Below are 12517 nucleotides of genomic sequence, written 5' to 3'. Positions count from 1 at the left end.
TCGCTCTGGCCGGCGACCCGCCTCCTTCCCAAGGGGGCGGGTCGTGCGGCGTCATAGCGACGTCACACGGCAGGCAGCCAATAGCGGCGGAGGGGCGGAGATGAGCAGGATGTAAACATCCCGCCCACCTCCGTCCTTCCGCATAGCCGCCGGCGGCAGGTAAGGTGATGTTCCTCGCTCCTGCGGCTTCACACACAGCGATGTGTGCTGCCGCAGGAACGAGGAACAACATCGTACCTGTCGCGGCACCGGCATTCTGGAAATGTCGGTGAATGCAACGATGATACGATAACGACGTTTTTGCGCTCGTGCGATGTCTCAACGTGCAAAGCTGCCCTAACACTCGGCTACCCACCCGTTATTTATTAGCTGCTCTAGCAGTGGTCAGATGTACACAGAGATAGTGAGATAGTGTAAAGCGGGCTTTACACGCTACAATATCGTTAATGTTTTATCGTCGGGGTCACGTTGTTTGTGACGCACATCCGGCGTCATTAACGATATCGTAGCGTGTAACAGTTATGTGCGACCTAAAGCGATCGCAAAAGCGGCAAAAACCGTTTGCCGCGGAGAGGTCGTCCTAAAACAAAAAATCGTTTACCTCTCATTAGCGATGTTGTTCCTCGTTCCTGCGCACATCGCTGTGTGTGACACCGCAGGAGCGAGGAACATCTCCTTACCTGCGTCCACCGGCAATGCGGAAGGAAGGAGGTGGGCGGGATGTTTTCGTCCCATTCATCTCCGCCCCTCCGCTTCTATTGGCCGCCTGCCGTGTGACGTCGCTGTGATGCCGCACAACCCGCCCCCTTAGGAAAGAGGCGGGTCGCCAGCCAGAGCGACGTCGCAGGACAAGTAAGCCCGTGTGACGGGGTAAGCGAGGTTGTGCGACACGGGCAGCGATATGTCCGTGTCGCTCAACAGACGGGGGCGAGTACCATCGCTTGTGATCTCGCTAGCGAGATCGCAGCGTGTAAGGCCCGCTTAATACTCCCTGGAAGATGGAAACTATCTCGCCACTTCTCTAAGTGCAGGCAGCTTAGCTCTCACTCCTCATCCTCCCTCACTTGTATCCCTCTGTGCTGCCCCCCTGCCAGCAGCCAGTGCTGCTTGGATCCGGATCTACGGTGCGGCTCGAGGGGTACTCCGGACCCGGGAGTCGCATGGACACTCCGAATAAAAGGGGACGTATTTATACAGGATTGGGTGTGTGGTGAGATGCAGCACCACCGCTGCCGTTGCAGGGCTCCCGGGGACGCTGGGCTGGCAGCTGGATGTTAACTAATGTTAACTAATGGGTAGGGATGGATGTCCTAGGGCCCAATGTCTCTATGTTGAGGATGGTGAGTGCAGGGGCCGGCGCACCCGGCCAGGCCGGGGATGTTACTCATGGTCGAATAAAGCACACAAGTCCTGTGGTAAACCAAGGTGATTGTGGATGGCTGCCGCAGACGGGTGTATTTGATCCCACACCCGGGTTGGTAGTCAAAGTCTCTCTCCTCTGCACTCAGTGTTTTGTAGATAGGACTTCCCGGTTTGAAACACAGGAGTCCGCTCCCGGTCCTTTGGTTGGGAGCCGTGCCCGTCTGACGCTGACCCTTGGGATCTACGAGCCCTGGCGGTTGCCCTATCCCTCTCTGTGGGTGGTTGTCTACTTTTCAGGACTTAGGTTGGGACAGGACCTAAAATCCTGCCATCAATTGGTTAATTAGCTAGGCCGTCGATGCCGGTCCTGGCTTCAGGGTCCAAGTACCCCCTCTGTGCACACAGTTTCCGGGTCGGTTCTCCAGTGTCGGTACCGGCGGGCTCAAACCCTGTCCCGGTCCACCTCGGATCCCCGCACCCGTCTTCCCGTCTCCTGAAGACTCTGGCTACCGTCTGCCATCTAGCCAAGATGTCAGGGCTATGACCCTGGCACCTGTCAGCTTGCACCTCCACTCCAAACTTCAAATATCACTTCACTGACTATTTTCCCTCCCCAGGCTCTCCAGACCCCTAGGTGGACGTTCCCTATCTGCCTGGTCCCGCCCACTGGTGTGTCCGTCCTTCCCTGAGGGGGGTGACTAGGGTTTCAAGTCGGCTGATTTAACCCTTCGTCGGATAGGTGTTATGCGGGGGCCTACATGTATAACTACTTGGTTTTCCTGGGCGCTACATTCCCCCTTGGTTGAATACAGGTCGTCCGCGGACTGTCCGCCCACCACGATCTATTTTTAATGGGAACTGAAAAGTAGAAAAGACAAATTTACAAGTATAATAACATATTTACATTTTCTTCCCTTACGGGAGGCACAAGTCCTAAACGTTGCACATTTAAACGGAACGGGACGGACCTGGCCACCTTCTTGTTGCTCCCACCCAAACAAACCTGACCCTGGTGTCACCTCTAAGAACTGGTTGGCACCCCTTTTCCCAAGTCTAGGAACGGGTCCGGGTGACGCCCACACGGGCCGGGTAAAAAGTTCCTTACCCGGCAGTCCTTGTCCTTGGGTTCCCAAGTCCGGGGACCCCTGGCCTGGAGGTTAGTCACCGGTTTTGGTGGTGACTGGGCCTCGGCTGACTCCACCACAGGCCCTTCCTCCAATCTGCCTCTCCAGTGGCTGCCGTGAGCAAGAAAGGTAGCCGGGAATTTAAAACTTGTAAATACCACTGCCGGGACAGCCTCCTCCTGCAGCTTTCCCAGGGTCCATCGTCGGTCAGCACGAGTCCCCATTGTCCACCATCACCAAAACCCGTGGGTGGCGTCATGAACAATCATCCCAAAACCAAATACCCGCATTCCCCCGTGTGCAACGCCAACCCCTTTGCAGAGCGACGTGACCCCTGGGTCTGTGAGAGGCTCGAGCCACCACCCGTAGAACGCACAGATCCGAGCGGCTCGGCGGCCGCAGCCGAGGCCGCGGGGTGGTACAACAGCAAACAGCTCAGTAAGTGACACATCACTGGAATCAGGGTCTCTGTCTCTACATTATGCTGCTCTCTGATGCAAAATCCTGGTGACAAATTCCCATTAAGTATAGAAGATATATAGGGCTAGAAAAATAAATATATATGGATGAGCCAAAATTTACAGTAGAGGTGCCCACTTAGCTCTCCTGAAATTATGCTTTTAACACAGATTTCTAAAAATACGCAACCTCTGGAGCCTCTTGTCTTCGAACTTTGCGTTATTTAGTTCCCCTGCTTTTCCTTCTAGAAACGCATGAGTATATTGACAACTGGGCTTAACCAATTGGAGGCATGGCCCTGTACAATGTCCAGTACATACTGACAGTTCACACGCACACACACACACACACACACACACACACACGCACACGCACACGCACACACACACACACACACACACACACACACACACACTCCTTTGAAGAGCAGAATGGTAACACTCAGTTGTCAGTTAATGCATGCAGTTATATAAAGGAATAATATAAGGACAGTACAAAGCAGAGCAATAAGAAACCATGTTCAAGTTTAAGAACTGTTTTTCAAAGGAAATATGGCTGACATATGCTGCCCGAACCATGATGTACAATTTTAGCCCGGTATGTTTGACTCTGAAACATTGCCAAATTTCTGAAAAAAAACATACTTTAAAAGCCGCCTCCTGGCCTGACAGGCGGGTCCTCAGCAGCTTCTAACCACCCCCTCCCCTCGGCTAAACACACATATAGGTAGAGACCTGTTACTCAAGGGGACTGGGCGGGGAGAAGCTGCTGGGGACCTACCTCCCAGACTATCCTCCCATGCAAGTCTATCCCCGATCCTTTTAAAGTATGTTTTTGTCTGAAATGCCTCAGTGTTTCAAAGAAAAACTTATCTTTAAAGCCTGATTAAAATATTTAGTCAAATTGAGAGATCGGGATAGCTAAAGGTCCAGTCACACTAAGCAACTTACCAGCGATCCCAACAATGATAGGGATCGCTGGTAAGTTGCTAGGAGGTTGCTGGTGAGATGTCACACTGCGACGCTCCAGCGATCCCACCAGCAACCTGACCTGGCAGGGATCGCTGGAGCGTCGCTACACGAGTTGCTGGTGAGCTCACCAGCAACCAGTGACCAGCCCCCAGCGCCACGTGGAAGATGCTGCGCTTGGTAACTAAGGTAAATATCGGGTAACCAACCCGATATTTACCTTGGTTACCAGTGCACGGAGCTACACGTGCAGAGAGCAAGGAGCAGCGCACACTGAGCGCTGGCTCCCTGCTCTCCTAGTTACAGCACACATCGGGTTAATTACCCGATGTGTGCTGCAGCTACATGAGCACAGAGCAGGGAGCAGCGCACACTGCTTAGCGCTGGCTCCCTGCTCTCCTAGCTACAGCACACATCGGGTTAATTAACCCGATGTGTCCTGCAGCTACATGTGCACAGAGCAGGAGCCGGCACTGACAGTGAGAGCGGCGGAGGCTGGTAACGAAGGTAAATATCGGGTAACCAAGGACAGGGCTTCTTGGTTACCCGATGTTTACATTGGTTACCAGCCTCCGCAGAAGCCGGCTCCTGCTGCCTGCACATTTAGTTGTTGCTGTCTCGCTGTCACACACAGCGATCTGTGCTTCACAGCGGGACAGCAACAACTAAAAAATGGCCCAGGACATTCAGCAACAACCAACGACCTCACAGCAGGGGCCGGGTTGTTGCTGGATGTCACACACAGCAACATCGCTAGCAACGTCACAAAAGTTGTTCGTTAGCAGCGATGTTGCTAGCGATGTTGCTAGCGATGTTGCTTAGTGTGACGGGGCCTTAAGAGATCCTCTTTAATCCATGTTATTTCATGGTAATTACATGTTCTGTAGATTGTGATCATTAATCCTGGTTTATGACTTCTCTCCTTTTCAGATGTGAATGTGACTGTCAGTCCTACATAGCCACATCATCAGAAACACAGGAGATTTTAGGAAATCCTTCGGGCCAACAGGTAGTTTCCTTTCTTTTTATTCCTCTATTGTTTAATAGAATTTTAAAAAATTAGGGTTGATGTTATTATTAATAATGAGAGAGCATGATCGGCACTGCTCGTTACTTGACTTAGCATTGTGATGCTTGGGTACTTGTGGTGCTCGGCTGAGTATCGCGAGTACTCGGATGTTTCGTCTGTGAAACAACGACCATAAAGGTAAGCACAGGCTTGCTTCACTGCATGTGCTTTTGTCTTGCCAAAATCTGACCTTTCTGTGTTCATTAAATGGTCAATATTTCAGCTTTGCAGCAACTTTATTTTCATAACCTAAACCAAATTTGGGAGGGTTTCAGCTTTCAAAAGAGTAATTTATAAAACCAATGGATGAATTTAAAGTCAGGTTATAAGTAGTGATGAGCGAGTACTAAAAAGCTCGGGGGCTCAAAGCTCGGGCCGAGCCTCCCAAGATACTCGTGTACTCGGCCCGAGCAACGAGCCCAATGTTATCCTATGGGAGACCCGAGTATTTTTGTGAAATGACCCCCCGGCAGCATGGAGAAACCCTAAAAATGTCACAAAAGTCTCAGAAGAGTGCTCAAATGACATGGCAACAGCATGGGGAAGACCCCTTGAAGCATTTATCACTGAAAAGTCACAGCTGTGAACAATTTTGTCCGCGTTTTACGCCATTTTTACGGACTCACCAGAAAACCTTCCAAAATGACCCCAAAATGATTTTTCATGGCGGAAATGTTAAGTGCACATACCCAATAGTGAGATAGAGCTGGTGTATGTTACTTTTTGAGATTAATACATGAAAGATTTTACGTGAAAACATTGTGTGGCACTCCGATGTCCCTGAGAAGAGACGTACATGAAGGCCTCTTGAGTCTAATGTGCCCATTTTGAGGAAGTGAGTCTTTGTAGTATTTTCCTTTGCCAGGGCAGTCCAAAATTGTGAGGTTCACCAATGCCCCTGCATACAGACGTGCATGATGGCCTGTAAACCTGAAGTGCCCATTGTAAGGAAGTGGGTCTATTGTAGTATAGTCCTTAGGCAGGGCAGCCAAAAATTGGGAGGCTCCACGTTGTCCCTGGATAGAGACGTGCATGAGGGCCTGTAAACCTGAAGTGCCCATTGGAAGGAAGTGGGTCTATTGTAGTATAGCCCTTAGGCAGGGCAGCCAAAAATTGGGAGGCTCCACGTTGTCCCTGGATAGAGACGTGCATGAGGGCCTGTAAACCTGAAGTGCCCATTGGAAGGAAGTGGGTCTATTGTAGTATAGCCCTTAGGCAGGGCAGCCAAAAATTGGGAGGCTCCACATTGTCCCTGGATAGAGACCTGTTAGGTTCTTAGTGCCTCCGTGCTTGCATTTAAAAACCGCACGTGTGTGCCTGTTGGTGGCAGCTTTCCGCTGCATTTGTGTGAGTTTTGCAAAAACTTGGATATAACGCACAAGTCTAGTGAATACACATCAGCACAGCATTGCAAAATGCGCAAGGGCGTTGTCAACGAACAAGGAAGTGGACGTGATGGTGGTGCAGGCAGAGACCGAGGTTGTGTGCAAGCTCTAATTTCGCCACAACAAAGGGCCACATCTAGTCGCTCGCACGTCCTGTCCCAAATTCTTGGGGACCGCAGCAGTACACCGCTCTTGAACCAAGACCAGTGTCAACAGGTTGTTAGTTGGATAGCGGATAATGCTTCCAGTCAGATTGGCACCACCACAAACACTCTGTCTTCCACACGGTCAAGTGTCAGTAGCCGTGATACTGCACCGCACATTTCAGAACCTGATCCTCCTTCCTACCACCAGGCCGAGTACACGTCCACGGACATTACTGATCCCACACTTGGACACTCGGAAGAGCTGTTCGTTCACGTTTCCATTCACAAATTCTGGCCTCTCGCCAGCTCCTGTTGAAGTGGGCCATGACGAGATTGTATGTACAGATGCCCAAATATTTGAGCAGCCACGTTCTCACGAAGTTGGCAACGTGTCTCAACAAGGGGTGGACGATGATGAGACACAATTGTCAGGAAGTCAGGAGGAGGAGCAGGGTGCGGAAGAGGAAGACGACGTGGTGGATGATCCAGTAACTGACCCAACCTGGCAGGAGGATATGCAGAGCGAGGACAGCAGTGCACAGGGGGAGGGAGGCGTAGCATCCCAACAGGCAGTAAGAAGCAGAGTGGTGGCCCCAGGCAGACGTCAGGCAACTGTTCCCCGGAACAACACGACACAAGGTGCCTGTACAAATGTTAGGTCTTCCCGAGTCTGGCTGTAATACTATTGTATGTATTGAGGATTTCGATTGCGTTAGGGCAATGACAACCAGAGACGAGTTCTTGGTGCAAGACGTTTATAATATGCAACCAGCAAATATGTACATAAACGGAACAAAAACACAGTAGAACATAAATACAGGAAATACCTTCCAGGGACGGAGCGAAAGGGAATTCCCGGGACCGCGCACCGGACTCCCCCAGGGAGACCACCAAGAGCGAACCCCTATACAGGGACTGTCTGGCAATCACCCCAGAAGCCCTAAATGCGCAGCAGCCGGGACACAAAAGGGCAATAGGTAAGTCCAAAAATGTCCGTACGTGATGTGAGTCCAGAGTGGTATTAAACGGAAGGAACCGGGCAGAAGTGCCGACCAAAGACGGCAAATGGAGTCCGGGCACAGCTAGATGATACCAGATGAAGTCCATAGTCGGTGTCGGTTGTTTTCCAAGAGGATCCGAATAACAATCAGGAACCAAAAGCAGCAGGGCAGGAGCACACAGGAAGCAGTATACTCAGGCACTGGACTAAGCTTTAGGGGCGGCTTTTAAACAGATGGACAGGAAGTAGGGCAACAGAACAGAAAACTCCATGTTAACAAAGGGCAAGCTCTTTCAAAAGAAAACTGGAAAACCCGGAACTCTGACACTGGCAGTTTTTTAAGTTGGCTCCAGATGATTCTAAAAAGGCCATTTGCAACACCTGCCATGCCAGCATCAGCAGGGGTACCAAAAGTAGCAGCCTGACCACCACCAGCATGATCAGGCACATGTCAGCCAAGCACCCGACTTTGTGGGAAGTACAACAGAGTCGAGGAGCAGTGCTTGCTGATGTCACTGCTACGTCTTCGCTGGTTGTGCATGCGAGCCAATCCCCTGTCCATGCTGCCTGCGAACAAGCCTCCTCCACTCCTGCACCTGCAGTTGCCTACGCAGAAAAAACACCATCATCAAGCACGTCCTTGTCCCAGCGCAGCGTTCAGTTATCCATTCAGCAAACCTTTGAACGCAGGCGCAAATGCACTGCCAACACCCCACATGCCACAGTTCTAAATGCTAACATTTCGCGACTGCTTGCGCTGGAAATGTTGCCTTTTAGGCTGGTTGAGACAGAAGCATTCCGCGACATGATGGTGGCAGCTGTCCCACGTTACTCGGTCCACAGCCGCCACTATTTCTCCCGGTGTGCCGTCCCCGCATTGCATAACCACGTGTCACAAAACATCACACGTGCCCTGAACAACGCTGTTTCAGCCAAAGTCCACCTAACCACAGACACGTGGACAAGTGCATGTGAGCAAGGCCGCTACATCTCGTTGACGTCACACTGGGTTAATATTGTGCAAGCTGGGACCCAGTCTGAGCGAGGGACGGAACACGTCCTTCACACACCAAGTTTTGCAGGCCCTACCTCAGTCAGGGTTTCACACACACTCTACAGCTCCGGAATGTCATGCTCCTCAGCCTCCTCCTCCTCCTGCGCATCCTGATCCACTTTACCCTCCACACCAGTCCCAAGCTGGAAGTGTCGCGGGCGGAGGAGGGGACGGTGCGCTCTCCCACTGCTCGGGTCCGGCTGACGCTGCTCTACGGCTGCTGCTGCTCGTTGGCTCGAGCGATGGCCGGATCCCGGGGACTCGAGCGGCGCTACTCGCCCGTGAGTGAAAAGGGGTGGTTTGGGTTTTGGGGATATTGTCCGTGACGCCACCCACGGTTGTGGTGATTGTGTGGACACCACCGCTGCTCTGGACGGGGATCCCGGGAGCCTGTGACAGGGAGCAGCTTTGTTGTTATTTCTCCCCTCCGTGGGTAGGGGGGTTGGTTGTCCCGGGGCCTGGTGATGGGGTAGAGATGGATGACAGGCGGGTTGCGGGGCCTGATGAGGTGCAGGGTCGCAGGGGCAGCGCTGTGCCGCACGGCACGGAGGTACTCACTCAGTCCAATGATGATGACACAGTTCACGGTAAAACAAGTGGCTGGATGGACGGGTCACTCGGACGGCTGCGGTTGTTCCTCCCTGCAGGTTAGTGATGACTGTCTCTCCCTGCACCTAAGTTAAGTGTTGGTAGTGATGGTTTCCCAACGGTAACCCGCTCCCCGACCTGGATATGGGCCGGAGGAGCCCCTTTTGCCCACAGGCGCTGGCCCTGGGAGACGGTTGCCCTTAGCGGTGGCGGTGTCTCCCCTTCACGGTTGTACGGTTGCCTTCTATCTGGACTTGGCTGTTTGGAAACCCTGAGGTTCCCTTCACTAACGGATTTGGCAAATTCACGGCGACACCAAGCCTTGCCGGGATCCGAAAGTCCTCTGCCAATGGTGCTGGCTTCTCTTTGTATACCGGTCCGGTACGGCCGGGTCACCACCCGTCCACGGTCCTTACGGCAGACTCCAATCGGCCTCCACTGCAGACGGTCACCACATCCTGCCAACCTTGCTGTCCTGTCCGGGCCACACACCCGGACCAACTTCAGGCTCTTTGCTGTCACTTTTCTCCTCTCTACTACTTTCCTCCTTCCACTTCCTTAGCTTAACTCTCACTGCCTGTGTTTTCCCTCCTCCTCGGTGGGTGGAGACCAACCGCCTGGCTCCACACCCTGGTGTGGACAACAGCCCCTGGGGAAGGCAACAAGGATTTTGTGTTTTGACTATGATATGCCTGCAGGGAGTGTGGGGTGTTTAAGTGTTGTGCTCTGTGGCCCCTGGCTTGTCCAGGGCGACACAGAAGCACTGCAGCACTGCCTCGGCGAAGCGGCAACAGGCAGTGCTGAAGCTAATCTGCATAGGTGACAAACCCCACAATGCAGAAGAGGTGTGGACAGCTCTGAAACAGCAGGCAGATCACTGGCTCACAACTCTGAACCTAAAGCCAGGAAAGGTCGTGTGTGACAATGGCCGGAACCTGGTGGCAGCTTTGAGGCGAGGCCAGCTGACACATGTTCCATGCGTGGCCCATGTGCTCAACCTCGTGGTTCAGCGGTTTCTAAAGTCATACTCAGAGCTGTCTGATCTGCTGGTAAAAGTTCGCCGCCTGTCTGCACATTTTCGAAAGTCACCTACTGCTTCAGCCGGCCTTGCCGGCTTAAGACGCCGTTTGCATCTTCCGGCACACAGACTGGTGTGTGATGTCCCCACGCGTTGGAATTCAACTCTGCACAAGTTGGTCAGGATATGTGAGCAGAAGAGGGCAGTTGTTGAGTACCTGCATCACCTAAGCCGTCGGGAAATGGGTCAAACTCCACACATAACACCTGAGGAGTGGAGATGGATGTCCGACCTATGCACCATCCGCCAAAACTTTGAGGACTCCACCAAGATGGTGAGCGGCGATGACGACATTATTAGCGTCACCATACCGCTTCTCTGCCTTCTAAAATGGTCTCTGCTCAAAAAACAACCATGATGCATTGCAGGCGGAGCGCGATGAGTTTGAGCAAGAAACAGTAGTGGGTGTGGGTGATGATAACACACAGCCCAGCCTCGTCTCATCACAACGTGCAGTGGAGGACTATGACGAGGAGGAGGATGAAGACATGGAGCAACTCTCTGGCCAAATTGAGGATATGACATGCAGTCATATCCTCGGTTCAGCGTGGCTGGCCAGAGGACAGGGTAGATGATGAGGAGGAGGAGGAGGAGGACAGCATGTTCAGTCATCGTGTTGGTCAGGATACTGAAGTGATGGCTGTTAAGAGTCTGGCACACATGGCTGACTTTATGGTAAGCTGCCTGTCTCGTGACCCTCGCGTTAAGAACATCTTGGCCGACAATCATTACTGGTTGGTAACACTGTTAGACCCACGCTAAAAGGAGAACTTTATGTCTCTTATTCCCGAGGCGGAGAGGTCAGGCAAAATGCAGCAGTTCCAGAAGGCCATAGTCACGGAAGTAGGCAAAGCATTCCCCTCACAAAACGCTAGCGGCATAGGTCAGGAATCACTGGACAACCAAGGCGTACAGCCGAGAGGGGCACAAGTCCAATCCGCCAGAGGTAGGGGAACAGTCTTTAAGATGTGGGACAGTTTTCTCAGCCCCTCACATACCACAGCCCCTGAGGTGAGGGGTAGTGACACAAGAAATCCTAAGTTTGGCCAGATGCTCAAGGAGTACCTTGCAGATCAAACAACTGTACTCCGACATTCCTCTGTGCCTTACAATTAATGTGTATCCAAGCTGGACACGTGGCATGAATTGGCTCTCTACGCCTTGGAAGTCCTGGCCTGCCCTGCCGCTAGCGTTTTGTCAGAGCGTGTTTTTAGTGCCGCAGGTGGAATCATTACAGATAAACGCACCCGCCTGTCAACTGTAAATGCTGACAGGCTGACTCTGATCAAGATGAACAAGGGTTGGATTTGGCCAGACTTCACCACACCACCAACAGCAAATTACAGCGGAATTTAAAGTTTGTAACGGGAATTTGCCATGTACCTCCACTCACCCATGGTAACACACTTCTGGACTTTGGCTAATCGCTGGACTGCTCCTCCTTCTCCTCATGCGCCATCATGGTGACCGTTACAATAGTTAAGCCGTTGTTTCAGGTATACCCCCAGTGGTAAATTTTTTCGCCCATTCTTTCTGAATGGGCATTACAACAACAGGAGACCCGCTCCTTTGCAATGGGAACAATGTTTTGAGGCCCTCATGCACATCTCTATCCAGGGACAATGTGGAGCCTCCCAATTTTTGGCTGCCCTGCCTAAGGGCTATACTACAATACACCCACTTCCTGACAATGGGCACTTCATGTTTACAGGCCATCATGCACGTCTCTATCCAGGGACAATATGGAGCCTGACGCTGCCACAGACTGCCACACACATGCTGTTTTTAAATGCAAGCACGGACGCAATAAGAACCTAACTGGTTTTTAGGAGCGACAATTACTTAGAAGTCTGACACTATCAGACACTGCTGACTGACGTGTATTATACACTAGACTTGTGCGTTATATAATAGTTTGTGCAAAACGCGCACCTGTACGCTGCCACCGACAGACACACACGTGCTGTTTTTAAATGCAAGCACGGACGCAATAAGAACCTAACTGGTTTTTAGGAGCGACAATTACTGAGAAGTCTGACACTATCAGACACTGCTGACTGACGTGTATTATACACTAGACTTGTGCGTTATATAATAGTTTGTGCAAAACGCGCACCTGTACCCTGCCACCGACTGCCACACACGTGCTGTTTTTAAATGCAAGCACGGACGCAATAAGAACCTAACTGGTTTTTAGGAGCGACAATTACTGAGAAGTCTGACACTATCTGGACTGTTTTACACTGTGTACACCAGCCCCAGATATGATGAAGGCTGGTATACG

The 12517-nt window shown here is 51.8% G+C and overlaps 1 protein-coding gene across 2 annotated transcripts in view; it reads left to right on the top strand.

Annotated features, from left to right (window-relative positions):
* The window catches only part of FAM184B (family with sequence similarity 184 member B), a 163945-nt gene that overhangs the window by 115527 nt on the left and 35901 nt on the right, over nt 1–12517 (top strand). For both annotated transcript variants that reach the window (XM_075333617.1, XM_075333610.1), the window contains exon 8: nt 4844–4922. In XM_075333617.1, coding sequence (XP_075189732.1) covers nt 4844–4922 — 79 coding nt within the window. The remainder of the gene's footprint in view (nt 1–4843; nt 4923–12517) is intronic.

This window comes from Anomaloglossus baeobatrachus, chromosome 1 (assembly GCF_048569485.1).
Source record: "Anomaloglossus baeobatrachus isolate aAnoBae1 chromosome 1, aAnoBae1.hap1, whole genome shotgun sequence".
Taxonomy (NCBI): Eukaryota; Metazoa; Chordata; class Amphibia; order Anura; family Aromobatidae; genus Anomaloglossus; species Anomaloglossus baeobatrachus.
Note: the sequence above shows the minus strand (reverse complement) of the source record. Positions and strands in the feature narration are given on the sequence as shown.